We start from the raw sequence: 14,373 nt of genomic DNA, 5'->3' as shown, positions 1-14,373 counted from the left end.
GCCCTTTGTGTCTAAGCTCTTGGAGTGACATGTTTTCTCCTGTTGCTCCCATCCTAACCATTCACCTGAAACTTCCAGTGCCTAGGATTGTAGTAACTTATGTAAGAACAATTTTTAAAGTCTTTTTTCTCTGTTAGTATTTCAGAATTTCAGCTGAATTTGAGATAGTTTCTTAATTCCATTGGGAGTTCTATTACATAGTTCTTGCATTTTTTTTCCCTGATCCTTTCCCTTTTGTTAGCAATAGGCTAGAGTCATTCTCTTCTTTCTTGGTTTATTCTCCTAGGAGTTCATCCTGTCTCTAACATACATTCTCTCCTTTACATTCACACTGCTTCTGCCCTTGTACTAATTTTGTTGTTTCTTGTTTTAATTGTTAAAATAGTTTCCTCACTCATCTCTCTGTCTTCTCCTTTCAGTCTGTTATACTTCCACCAGAGTCAACAGACATGCAGAGCATTTTCTCAATCGTTACTTTCCAGCTGAAAAATATATGTATATTTTTTGAAACGGAGTCTCACTCTGTCACCCAGGCTGGAGTGCAGCGGCGCGATCTCCACTCACTGCAAGCTCCGCCCCCCGGGTTCACGCCATTCTCCTGCCTCAGCCTCCCATGCAGCTGGGACTACAGGCGCCCGCCACCGCGCCTGGCTAATTTTTTGTATTTTTAGTAGAGGCGGAGTTTCACAGTGTGAGCCAAGATGGTCTTGATCTCCTGACCTTGTGATCCACCCGTCTCAGCCTCCCAAAGTGCTGGGATTACAGGCGTTAGCCAACACGTTATAAACCAAATTAAAGAAGACCTTAATTTGACATTTAAGTCCTCCTTTAATCTGACTTCAACCTATTTTCCTGTTTTTTTCCTCTCACGGTCAGCTACAGTCATACCAGATTTGTTTCTCTAACACCAACAGTACTTTCCTCCCTCTTTGCATTGTTAACCATGTTCTTTTGACTTAAAATGCATCTCATTTTTTCTGTTCTAATTCCGTCAGCTCTTCAAGGCCCGATTTACTTTTCCTTTTTTGTTTTCATTTGAATATCTAGGTATCAAATAGAATATGCTCATAGATTGTTAAATACTTTCACTTTTTACTTTCTTTTTCTTTCAAAATATTTTTAAATATAAATTTCAAATAGGTAACATATTCATGTCATGCAAAAGTTAAAGAATTAAAAATGTATCAAAATTAAACACTTATGCTCTTTGAAAGACACTGTCGAGCAAATGAAAAGACAAGTCACAGATGGGGAAAAATATTTGCAGAACACACATCTGATAAAGGTTTTATATCCAGGATCTATGAACAACTCATACAACTCAATAAAAAGAAAGCAACACAGTAAAAGTGGGCTAAATATTTGAATAGACATTTTGTCAAAGAAGAGATACAAATGGCAAATAAGCATATTAAGAGATGGCCAATATCATAAGTTATTAGGGAAATGCAAATTAAAACCCTGGCAAGATACCACTGCCTACCAATTAGAATGGTTAAAACAAAAACCAGACAATACTAAGTGCTGACAAGGGAGAGAAATCATTGGTTGTCAGAGACTAGGGGTGGGAGGGATTGACTCAAAGGGGCCTTAAGGAAACTTATTGGAGTGATTGGAGTGATGGAAATATTTGATATCTTAGTTGTGGCGGTGGTTATGTGACTTTATATCAGTCAAAACTCATAGAACTGTATATACATAAAGTATGAATTTTATTGTAAGTAAATGATACCTCAGTAATTCAAAGTAAAGTAAATTAAACCTGACTTGAAAAGAAATTAAAAAGTAAACAGTGAAATAAATCTCCATTTCACCTCTGCCTATTCCAAATCTACTCATTTCCTATACTGTCTCTGATTCTTCCCCCTGCTCCCTACATTCACCTTTAGGTAGCTGTACTGTTATTAGTTTCTTAATATATTCTTCCAGAATTTCTTTATTCACATACAATAAATACAAATGAACATTCTTATTTTTACCTTTTTGATTAAGCATGATATACATTCTATACCTTTCTTTTTTTCACTTGTCAGTGTATCTAGACGATCTTTCCATGTTGGTATATAGAACTTCCTCATTCTTTTTTTTTCTTTCTTTTAGACAGGGTCTTGCTCTGTCACCCAAGCTGGAGTGGAGTGGCATGATCACAGCTCACTACAGCCATGACTCAGAGGTCCTCCTGCCGCATCCTCCTAAGTAGCTGGGGGATTCTCCCACCTCAGCCTCCCAAGTAGCTGGTAGCAGGGACTATAGGTGCATGCCACCATGCCCAGCTAATTCTTTAATTCTTTTTTTTTTTCTTTTTTTTTGTCCAGAGACAGGGTCTCACTATGTTGCCCGGGCTGGTCTTGAACTCCTGGCCTCAAGTGATCCTCCTGCCTTAGACTCCCCAAAGTTCTGGAATTATAACCATGAACTACCGTGCCTGGCCCCTCTTTTTTTTTTTTTTTTTTTTTGCAACTTCAGAATGTATTCCATTATTTGGACATACTATAATTTATTTAATCAGAGTCTCCTATTGGCAGACATTTAGGTTGCCCTCAATCTTTTGCTATCACAAACAATGATGGTAGTGACTGACTACATCCACTATTTTTGCACATACAAGTATATCTGTGAGATAAATTTCCACAAGTGAAATTGTGAGACAAAGTGAATATATGTATTTACAGTTTTGATAAATATTGGCAAAGTGCCATCAATTGAGGAAGTTTCAAGAGATTGTTTCAAGACCCAGTAAAATGCTGCCTATTCCTAAGACTTGTCCTTCCTCCCCCCTACTACATGGAACTAATCCTTACCACTCCCAAGTGTTTATATTTCATGGTGCTTCACTAATGGTATTCGTTATAATCTGCTTTAAATTGGAATCATTTGCATACATGACTGTTTTTCCCCAGTTGGGTTTGAGTTGTCTTTACTACATTAAATAAGGTGATTGAATTTCCTTGATCTGACATTATTTCTTTTTCTATTAGAATTAGATGAGATATGCAAACTGTGTTATTTCTTTGACTACTTATCTCAAGATTTCTCTAAACAGCTGATTTCTCTTTATCTCTATTTCAGCCTTCCTATGGCAGAAGTAAGGTCAGAGCCAGGCCAGGGAAACTCTTAAGTAGAAAGAGTCTCCTGGGCTTGTCTTGGCTAGAATCCATCAGGGAGAAGTCCAGATGCCCAATCAGCTGTGGACTAGGCTGTAGAATGTGATAATAAGTCTGGAGGTTTTCATTCTGACAGTTACTGGAATGAAAATAATTGGGCAAAATTATATAACACACACAAAAAATTCTATGTTAACTGAAGGCTCATGTCAGGTAATGAATAAAAGTACAACTTCTGAAACGTTATGAACTGAAAAAGATTCATAGTAGATTTTCATATATTCTCTTAGACATTTTTCTTCTAAAAAGAAAACTCTCCAACCTTAGTTCCATCAACCAAATTGAGCATATTAGGTATTCCTGTTAACCATGATGTCTTAGGAAAATATTGAGATCCACTGACTATGATTGTCAATGAATGGCAGCTAAGAAAATAATGGGGATTTTTTTTAAAGATTGCAGGAACTTTTAATTACTGAGACTTGCCATTAAATAGAGAATATTTTAAAATAGGTGTCTTAAAAACCAAACAAAAGTAAAGGGAAAGAGAGTATTTAATGAAGGAAGAAATAAAATAGCTAACTTGATTAAACATAGATTATAAAATGAGAAAATGGAGGAAGAACACATAGATTGTTTATCCTATGTGGTAACATATGACCAAATTATTCTGGTAAGGAATTTTTTTTTTTTTTTTTTTTTTTTTTTTTTTGAGACAGAGTCTCACTCTGTCGCCCAGAGTGGAGTGCGGTAGCACAATCTCGGCTCACTGCATCCTCCACCTCCCGGGTTCAAGTGATTATCCTGCCTCAGCCTCTTGAGTAGCTGGGATTATAGGCATGCACCACCATGCCCAGCTAATTTTGTATTTTTAGTAGAGATGGGGTTTCACCATGTTGGTCAGGATGGTCTCGATCTCTTGCCCTTGTGATCTGCCCGCTTTAGCCTCCCAAAGTGCTGAGATTACAGATGTGAGCCAGTGCGCCTGGCCAGGATTTTTTACTGTCTTTTCTGACTACAAAAGTAATACATGCTAATTGAGAAAAATTTGAGGTTACTTAAGAAAAAAAAAATTATACTAATGAAAAGTTTGTCTATGATCATTTTCAAGTTTGTCAGTTTTCATATTGAGCTACAGTGCCACCCACAAATCCTCAGGGTACTTACTTGATTCTTGGGGAGCGGTAGAATGGAGACAATGTTGAAAGACCTTAGTTAATGCCTGGTTTTATTATTTACTGATTTGTGTGTCCTTAGACAAGTTACATACCTGTCAGAGTCTATATCTGTAATTGTAAAATGAGCAAGACAAAGACCTCACCCACACAGAGTTTATATTCCATGGACTAAAAGAAGACAGCCAGTAAACAAATTAAAATAGATGAACCCTATGTGGTGGCACACTCCAGTAGTTCCAGCTACTTGGGAGGCTGAGGCAGGAGGATCACTTGAGCCCAGGAATTTGAGGCTGCTGTGAACTATGATTATACCACTGCACTACAGCCTGGGCTATAGAATGAGACCTCATCTCTTAAAAAAAATTAAAATCTAAACAAATGGGCAATAAACAGAATAAGAATATAAATAAAATTGATGTGGGGGTAGTAAAGGTGTTAAAAAGAAATAAAGCAGAGTAAAAGAATAGAGTGGCACTACAGATGGGGGGAGTAGTATTTTAGATTAGAATGATTAAGGGAAGTTTCTCTGAGGAGGTGACATGTGAGCAGAAGCCTTAAAATGGAGTAGATTGGAGAGATTCAAGGAGCTGGGATTCCAACTGGAGAGAATAGTGTGCACTGTTTTGAGCTAAAACTAAAATTGGTCATAAAAGAAACCACGGTAAATCCATTGTGAAAGGAGACAAATGCCAGATCATGAAGTCTTATAGGCTAAGTAAAAAGCCTGGACTTTATTCTAAGTTGAGTTCTCTGAGGACTAGGATCGTATATTTTTCATGTTGGTGTTATTTCTAGTATGTGGCACATACTAAGCACCCAATAACTTGAATTTTTAATACATGAATTGCATACGAAGGTTGGGTACAAGTTACCACTACCTTTGAATTGAGTTTGAATGAAATAGCCAAGGTATGAAGAGCTTGGTATCTCAGGTTACTTAGTGATTCCTCACCATCTAAATATATTTGTTTGTATCCAGAACCTGAATATTAATGTATATACTATGATGCTTATCATGATTATGGGTATATGAAAGCATTTAATATTTTCTAATATACAGAGTTCTATAGATGTCATAAATGCCCCTGTATTTTAAAATGTAGGTAGGAAAAAACGGAACTGAAAATTACAATTTTATCAGTGTTTTTTTTTTAAAGATGTGATTTAGAGATAATCTCTCTAGTTTCTTGTAATTTCATAGTTAAAAGTTAGAAATTAAATAGTGTTTTATTGTGACAATAAAAGACATGTTTCTTGCATTTACTTCATGGGTTCAAGTGTGCTGAGTGTATTGCTGTTTGAAACTCATTTATTATTCTTTGCATGGCTTTGTTGTAGCCTCGAGCTGTGGCAGGCTTTCGAGGGACAGTTCGTTATGCATCAATCAATGCACATCGGAACAGGGTAGGTATCTGAACTGGAGTCATATCTGTATAAGTATGCTAATAGCTTAAATCAGATTGTCTTCTTTTTTATTTTATTATTATTATTATTTTATACTATTTTTTTTTTTTTTTGAGACAGAGTCTTGCACTGTCCCCCAGGCTGGAGTCAGTGGTGTGATCTCAGCTCACTGCAACCTCTGCCTCCCAGGTTCAAGTGATTCTCCTGCCTCAGCCTCCTGAGTAGCTGGAATTACCCACCACCACGCCCAGCTAATTTTTTGTATTTTTAGTAAAGGCGGGGTTTCACCATATTGGCCAGGCTAGTCTCAAACTCCTGGCCTCATGATTCACCTGCCTTGGCCTCCCAAAGTGAGATTGACTTCTTAATAAAAACAAAGGTATGGAAAGTGCTTGAGAGTTGAGGATCCCTTTAATAGCTACAAAGTTGCTTGAAATGTTTGTCCTAATTCATTCTTGTGTGGCACTGATGGTAATGGAATTGGTAATACTAATGCAAGGTATAGTGTATCGTGGATAATAGATATGTGCAGCTGCTTGGAAAATAAAATTGAATTTGCCAGAAAAGACAATAGCTAAGTGTATTTATGTCTATGGGGAATCTGTGTCCTTAATTAGATATAAGTATTAACAAATTTAATATAGAAGTTTGGGAGGCCAAGGTGGGCAGATCACAAGGTCAGGAGTTCGAGACCAGCCTGGCCAACATAGTGAAACCCCGTTTCTACTAAAAATACAAAAATTAGCTGGGCATGGTGGTATGCGCCTGTAGTCCCAGCTAATTGGGAGGCTGAGGCAAGAGAATCACTTGAACCCGGGAGGCGAAGGTTGTGGTAAGCCAAGGTCACGCCACTGCAGTCCAGCCTGGGCAACAGAGTAAGACTCCGTCTCAAAAAAGATACATATATATAGAGAGAGAGAATTTGGAAGAGATTGAACACCTGTGTACTATTTCAAGAAATTATTTGGTAATATAATACTATCAATACCTAATGAAATGTGGAGTCATCATTTTGTCTATAATACGTATCTAATTTGTGATATCCTTTTCCCTACCAAAACTTTTGTTTTCATGAAGATTTCAAGTACTGACAATTTAAAAATGTTCATTTTAGTAAATTATCCCTTTCCTCTTGGGTTAAATTTTAAAAATATCTCCCTCACCCCCTTCCTTTGGTCCCTTTGTTCTGCGCTGACTTTTTCCCCTTCATCTCAAACTTTATGAGTAGGAAAAGTGGGCTTTTTTATGGATTATCAATCCTTTAACTTTTTTTGCATGGAGTTGAGAAGCTTAACAAGTGATTCCTTGATAAAATAGGGAGAAAAGTGTTTTTTCTTGATTCTTTTCTTTACCTTGTTCCTGTTTTGATAAGCCAAAATTGCTTTAATGAGAACTTGACCAACATATAATAGGAAGAGTATACTGTGATCTTAAATGCTGTGCTCCAGTTAATTTGGTTTCCTATGGTGTGATTATAAATTGAAAATAGTAAAGCCATTTTTCTCAGTGTGTAGCACTCTGCCAAGCATTTAAACTCATTTGGTTTGATTCAATGTTGCTTTATTTTATGATATCTAGTCATTTACTTTGCCTTGAAAAGAATTTCTCTTCTTTTCCTGATAGATTCTTATAAAAGTTTAGAAATACTAGGTTTTCCAATTAATTTTATTAAAGAATTATGTCAACATTGGAATCTGTGAAAGTACATTATTTTTAAGATAAATGTAAGTATTTTCAGAGATTATAATAGCTACATAAGCATTTTCAAAATAGCGAATAGAAAGAGATTATGTAGTTTTATTGTTTTAATTTAGACAGCGGCAATTTCTTCTAAAAGCCTTTCCAGTGTAGTATCCTTTAACAGTTACTTTGATAACTTGCTTATTTGTTACTCATCTAACCTTGTAGAGGTTATATAGTATATAGCAGTGGTTCTTAACCCTCTTTCCTGCTCCCAGCACACCTGAGGGGTAGAATGCTTTTACTCAGTAATGTAGTTCACAACGATTGTTAATTTGTGAGGTGATGCAGGAGTGCAGCTCTTGGAACTTCCAGAGTTGCTTGTCTAATCTTAAAAGGTTTCCCAGATAATTCTAACATGCTGCTTTTTTCCATACTCTGAATCCCTGATTTGATAATATCTAAAAATAATACACTCCATTTCTCTTTTTCTGGTTCCTTAAACTTTACTTTTTAGAGACAGGGTCTTGTTCTGTTGCCCAGGCTGGAGTGTAGTGGCAGGATCATAGCTTACTATAACCTTGAACTCCTGGGCTCAAGCAGTCTTCCCGCTTCAGCCTTCTCAGTAGGTAGGACCACAGGTGCACACCACTGTACCTGGCTAATTTTTTAATTGTTTGTATTGACAGTCTTGCTATGTAGCCCAAGCTGGTCTCAAACTCCTGGCCTCAAGCAGTCTTCTAGCTTCAGCCCCCCAAAGTGCTGGGATTACATGCATGAGCCACCATGCCTTGCCAAATCTTAAAGTTTTAACATAAATAATTCTTAAATAATACAAGGACTTTTAAAAACACTTGAGCCTGGCCAACATGGTGAAACCCAGTCTCTACTAAAAATATAAAAATTAGCCGGGTGTGGTGGGCAGGCGCCTGTAATCTCAGCTACTCGGGAGGCTGAGGCAGGAGAATTGCTGGAACCTGGGAGGCAGAGGTTGCAGTGAGCTGATAGTGCCCCATTGCACTCCAGCCCGGGCTGACTACAGCGAGACTCTGTCTCAAAAAACGAGCAAAACAAAAAAACACTTGAACTCTGTCATACTGTCTTATTGTTGTTTTACATTTTAATCTTGTTAATATTTATCTCAATACTTCAAAAAAATTACTTTCTTCTGCTTCTTGGGTCACTGTTGAAAACATCTTTGTTACTTTATTTAATTGTTGTTACTTTTTTTTTTTAAGAGATGGAGTCCTGCTCTCTCGCCCTCCCTTGCCCAGGCTGGAATGCAATGGCGTGATCTTGGCTCACTGCAACCTCTGCCTTCTGGGTTCTAGCAATTCTCCTGCCTCAGCCTCCTGAGTAACTGGGATTACAGGCATACACCACCACACCCAGCTAATTTTTTGTATTTTTTAATAGAGACGGAGTTTCACCATGTTGCCCAGGCTGGTCTTGAACTCCTGAGCTTAGGCAATCCACCAGCTTCGGCCTCCCAAAGTGCTAGGATTACAGGCATGAGGCACCGCGTCCGGCCTTAATTTGTCCTTTTTAAAATTTTATTTTATTTTTTATTTTTTGGGAGAGTCTTGCTCTGTTGCCCAGGCTGGAGTATACTGGTATGATCTCGGCTCACTGCAGCCTCGACCTCCTGGGCTCCAGCAATCCTCCCACCTCAGCCTCTTGCGTAGCTGGGACCACAGGTATGCGCCACCACACCTGGCTAATTTTTGTAGTTTTTGTAGAGACGGAGCTTTGCCATGTTGCCCAGGCTAGTCTGGAACTCCTGAGCTCAAGCAATTCACCTGTCTTGGCCTCCCAAAAAAGTGCTGGGATTACAGGCATGAGCCACCATGCCTAGCCAATTTGTCCTTTTTATTTGAATACTTTTGGTATCTTCTGTCTTTGGAGTCCTGCATTCAAATGTGCCTAGGTGTGGATTTTTAAATATTTATCTGTTTGGGATTTGATGTGTTTCCTAACCAAAATGTTCATGTCTTTCCTCGATTCTGGAAGATTCTCATATTCCCTTTTTCCCTTTATACCCTTTTTGCCCAGTCACCAAATTGATGTATTAGACTTTCTTAGGTTTTCTTATGCTGTCCTTTGTACTTCCTTTTAAGTTCACTACTGGATTTTCTAATTCTTTGTGTCTCTGTGCTGCGTTCTAGATAATTTTTTCAGATCTATTTTCCAATTGATTTTTTTCTGCTGTGTTTGATCAGCTTTTAAACCTGTCCATTGAGTTTTTAATTTCCATAATTATGCTTTTTATTTCTAGATGTTCTTTTTAGTCATTTTTCAAATCTGGTTGGGTTTTGGTTTGTTTTTATTGAATATGATTCTTTTCTGGTGACTGATTCCGTTTTTCATTTTAACATTTTAAACATTCTTTGTATCCTATGATTCCATTTCTGAAATCCTTGGATAGTTTTTTCTACTTTTTGTAGCTTCTTTTGACATTAGCTTATTAATATACTTTATAAATCTGAATAATGAACATTTGGTGAGGCTTTTTGTATAGCACTTCTATGAGGTCTGAATTTAGGGATGTATTTATCCTGAGAGGACAAATTTGCTTCTGTCATTCCTGCAGGGCATGATCACCCTTGGTTTTTCAGACCACACAGGTATATATTTAACCCCCCAGTCTAAATGAGGGACAGGCCTATGGTAACAAATTCTCAGGGCAATTTTTAAAAAACTCATTTTTTTCTTTTGATAGCAGTTAAATTTTACAGAAAACAATTATTATAGTCTAAGGTACACACCAAATACTACACTACGGATGTAACCCTTTTAGGGCCCTAGCTATATGGTGGGGGTGGCATGTATCTCAGTTACAACTCCCGTCCCATGTAGGAGTTTATGCCTGTCCCCTTCCTGGTGGATACGCTGACGACAGATGCCCCCAGAGCAGCCAAAACTTCAGGAGCAGCTTGCTTCCCTTGTTTCCACCTTTAAAAAAAAAAAGCTGGGCTGGGCGCGGTGGCTCAAGCTTGTAATCCCAGCACTTTGGGAGGCCGAGATGGGCGGATCACGAGGTCAGGAGATCGAGACCATCCTGGCTAACACGGTGAAACCCCGTCTCTACTAAAAAATACAAAAAATTAGCCGGGCGCGGTGGTGGGTGCCTGTAGTCCCAGCTACTCGGGAGGCTGAGGCAGGAGAATGGCGTGAACCCGGGAGGCGGAGCTTGCAGTGAGCTGAGATCGGCCACTGCACTATAGCCTGGGCAACAGAGTGAGACTCCGACTCAAAAAAAAAAAAAAAAAGCTTTTAAGAGTTCTCTTTCTTCTAAATGAACACATTAACTAACGGGCTGTTATATTACTTCCAGCATTTCCATGTTTTGGGGTGTCCTTTGTTTCAAAACGTTTTGCAATTTGTATATTCTGCCATATAGATTGCTGTATTGCTATGTAAATTTATATATATATTTACCATATAATTTCTTGGGAAATCAATTTACATTTTTCACCTAATAAGGTGAAACAAAATGGTTAGGCCTTGACCAATGTAATGTACTCACAAGTAATAGTAATGTAATGTGACTGGATTTTGTTTTGTTTATGAAGGAAATGGGAAGACATGATGACCTTTGGTCCTTATTCTACATGTTAGTGGAGTTTGTGGTTGGTCAGCTGCCATGGAGAAAAATAAAGGACAAGGTAATTTTGGGAATGGAGATGTTAATTTTGGTGGAAGAAATAAAAATTTCTCCTGAATAAACATTTTTGTTGAAAATATACTTATGTATAAGACTTAAAATCGATAAGCACTTTTACTATATCCCAGTATATATATTTTTCTCTCTGAGCTGACATTAGAGATCAAATTAATGTTATGAGATTTTTCTGTGTACATGGAGAATAGACACTAATTGCTTCTGATTAATTTATAGCCTTCCATCTTAGCTTTTAATTTTATTAGTTCTCCCCTTTGTTTTTATAAGTCAAGTAAGCTTTTAGTTTTTGATTGTCACATTATATTGTTTGATTTAGAAAACTGTAAACACATGTGTTGATAAAGAAAAGTAGATCAGATTTAAGATAAATTATTTTGAGATGGGTGCAATGGCTCACATCTATGATCCTAGCACCTTGGGAGGCTGAGGCAAGAGGATCATTTGAGCCCAAAAATTCAAGACCAGGCTGGATAACATAGCAAGACCCCCATCTTTACAAAAAATTTTTTAAAATTAGCTGGGCATGGTGGCATGTGCCTGTAGTCCCAGCTACTTGGGAAGCTGAGGCAGGAGAATCACTTGAGTCTCAAAGGTCGAGGCTACAGTGAGTTGTGATCATGCCATTACACTTCAGCCTGGGCGAGAGAGCAAGACCCTGTCTCAGAAAACTAAATTAAATAATTTCTTTTGGGGACTATCAGTATACTGATGCAGAACTCTGTAGTACTTGTTTGGTTCTGCATAATAGTTTTTTTCCATTTTAAAACATTGTACATTAAGCTGTTAGTAAGAGCTCAGTTCTTGCTTTATACTTAATTACCCACTATCTCATTCCCTAGTATATACCCTTGAGACGGCTACTGAGGGGCTCTTAATGCCTAACCGCCAAGAGAAATTGACTGTAGCTCTTTTTCTCTTTACTTCCCAGGAGCAAGTAGGCTCTATTAAGGAGAGATATGACCACAGGCTCATGCTGAAACATCTCCCTCCAGAATTCAGCATCTTTCTAGACCATATCTCTTCTTTGGATTATTTTACAAAACCAGACTACCAGGTAACCATCTTTGTGAGTTCTGTGGGTTAGTTATTTTCTCTCTTAGTCTCTGCTTTCACTTATTGTAGCTTTGAAGGTGTTACAAATGAGTAGGGGAGGTCCTTAGAATAAGACTGTTTTAATACATCCTGAGAAACATGGTGAAATTAACTTGTGATGGGAGTGTCAGTGTGTGTGTTATGTTTCATCCCTCTGGATGGACTTAACTTCATTAGAGTTTTAGGTTTGTTCATCTTGTAACAAATTTCACTGTTCCTGCATGATTCTTTCGGCATATAGAACTGCTGATAGTTGAAATTATGTAAATTCTATAGCTAATTTTTTGACCAGAAGGAAATGTCCAACTAGGTAATGCATCTGTCAAGGGCTTTAGGGCAGCATATCGTATGTTAATATGCTGTGGGACAGCGGTCAATGAAAATTGGCTCCATTTTGTCTGTGGTCAGAGAATCATTTCCTTAGAGCATCAGTTAATGAGCCTTAGAAGGCTCTACTTGGTCTACTATAAATTGCATCCCTAACCCCAACCAGCGGTATTTCAGAAGATTCTGTTGCTCTCAGGGAGAATTTGGTCAGGGCTTAATACCAAATAATTGCTACCACTGCAAACATAAATGCAGCCACACACAGAGTAATAAGAATTATATAGTATATATATAATATATATATAAACTATATATGTATATTAGTATATCATTCTTACAAAGGACAACACATAGACTGCATGAGAATGGTAGTTCAATTCTAAAGTGTTGTCAGTGTTGTGCAGTCAAAAGACTAAGAAGTATCTATAGCACAGTGAATGTATTTGCATATAGTAATCATTTCTCTGTGAAATTGCTGCTTTTGTATAAGATACAAACAGGATATAAAGCAAAGAGGCAACATACAGCCATGAGTCCTTAGAGACCTTAAATGGGTGAGCTTGTCTTCTCACGCATATGCCAATTTGTGTTGTAAACAATAGGGACTGCCTAACAAATTGAGAAGATACACTGTGTGTGAGTTGTTTTTGTACGTGTTCTTATATTTGCCTTTTGTATGTATTTTCTGAAATGTATAGAGTTCACGTTACTTAAAGCAATGAAATTATACCTGTAAGAGTAGATTCAAGAGGAGGTGAAAAATGTTCCAACTTTCCCATCTTGAGTGCTAATAATTTTTTACTGATAAAATTTGCATAGGGGAATTTAGGACAGTAAAAGACTTTGATCACATTCTCTTCTTAGTTAAACCTACGTCTAAAGAAGACTATCATATTTACCAGCTAAAGTTTGAAACTTAGATCTATGATTATTTTAAACTAACAAATTATTGTTCTCAAGTTTTTCAGTTGGACATTCTCCTAAGGGCTTTTCTGTCACTTAATAACAAAGCAAAGTATGGTAATTTTCCATTTTTGGAAGAAAGAGAACAGGCATAACATTACTTTGTTTCACAGATTCTGTAAATAATCCAGCTCTTTCCTGCTCTGATCTTTCATAAGCAGTGAGTGAGAACAGAGGGCAGGTGGACAGGAGAAGGATAATTGAAAAAAGATGTTGATGTAAGTGATGGGTGTGTTCTAATGACTTGTATCAATATGCCATCAGGTTTCAGAACCCTGAGCTTTGCAGCTTCTGCCACTTGTTTTTCTGCTCAGTCTTCATCTTGAGAAAAATAACTACTTTTAATCTGAATGGTCTTGTGAACTAATGCTGTCCCTGTGATTAATTTTGCAGTTTGAGATTCATTCCTGAATTTGATTTTACTTACTGTTCTTTCAAGATTTTATTTAAAAACATTTTTTGAGACTGGGTCTCGCTCTGTCAGCAAGGCTAGAGTGCAGTTGGTGCAGTCACGGCTCAGTGCAGCTTCAGCCTCCAAGACTCAAGTGATTCTCCCACTTTAGCCTCCTAAGTAGCTTTATGTACAAGTGTGCACCATGCCTGGCTTTTTTTGTTGTTGTTTTTGTTTTTTTTTTTAAAGCAGAGATGAGGTCTCCTTATGTTGCCCAAGCAGGTCTCGAACTCCTGGCCTCAAGCAATCCTTCTGCCTTCGTCTTCCAAAGTGCTGAGATGATCAGCATGAAGCCACCATACCTGGTCTTTTCTTTCAAAATTTTAGATTTTTCATGGGACAACCAGTAAAGTTAAAAACAACAATAAACCTTCATCAACAAGCAAAAAGCATATCCATGTTTAGTATGACTGCTTCCCTAGCTACATCAAAGGTCAAATAGCAATAATATGTTTCCAGCTTCGTCTATTCTGAGCTAAGACCAAAGTCAAT

The 14,373-nt window shown here is 37.6% G+C and overlaps 1 protein-coding gene across 5 annotated transcripts in view; it reads left to right on the top strand.

Moving 5' to 3' along the window:
• Positions 1–14,373, top strand: part of TTBK2 (tau tubulin kinase 2) — a 169,224-nt gene that overhangs the window by 91,371 nt on the left and 63,480 nt on the right. For all 5 annotated transcript variants that reach the window (XM_077939169.1, XM_077939168.1, XM_015142040.3 and 2 more), the window contains 3 exons: positions 5,621–5,686; positions 10,939–11,031; positions 11,977–12,102. In XM_077939169.1, coding sequence (XP_077795295.1) covers positions 5,621–5,686; positions 10,939–11,031; positions 11,977–12,102 — 285 coding nt within the window. The remainder of the gene's footprint in view (positions 1–5,620; positions 5,687–10,938; positions 11,032–11,976; positions 12,103–14,373) is intronic.

The sequence above is a fragment of the Macaca mulatta genome, chromosome 7 (assembly GCF_049350105.2).
Source record: "Macaca mulatta isolate MMU2019108-1 chromosome 7, T2T-MMU8v2.0, whole genome shotgun sequence".
Lineage (NCBI taxonomy): Eukaryota > Metazoa > Chordata > Mammalia > Primates > Cercopithecidae > Macaca > Macaca mulatta.
The sequence above is the reverse complement of the archived record's forward strand: the minus strand, read 5'-3'. Positions and strand labels throughout refer to the sequence as shown.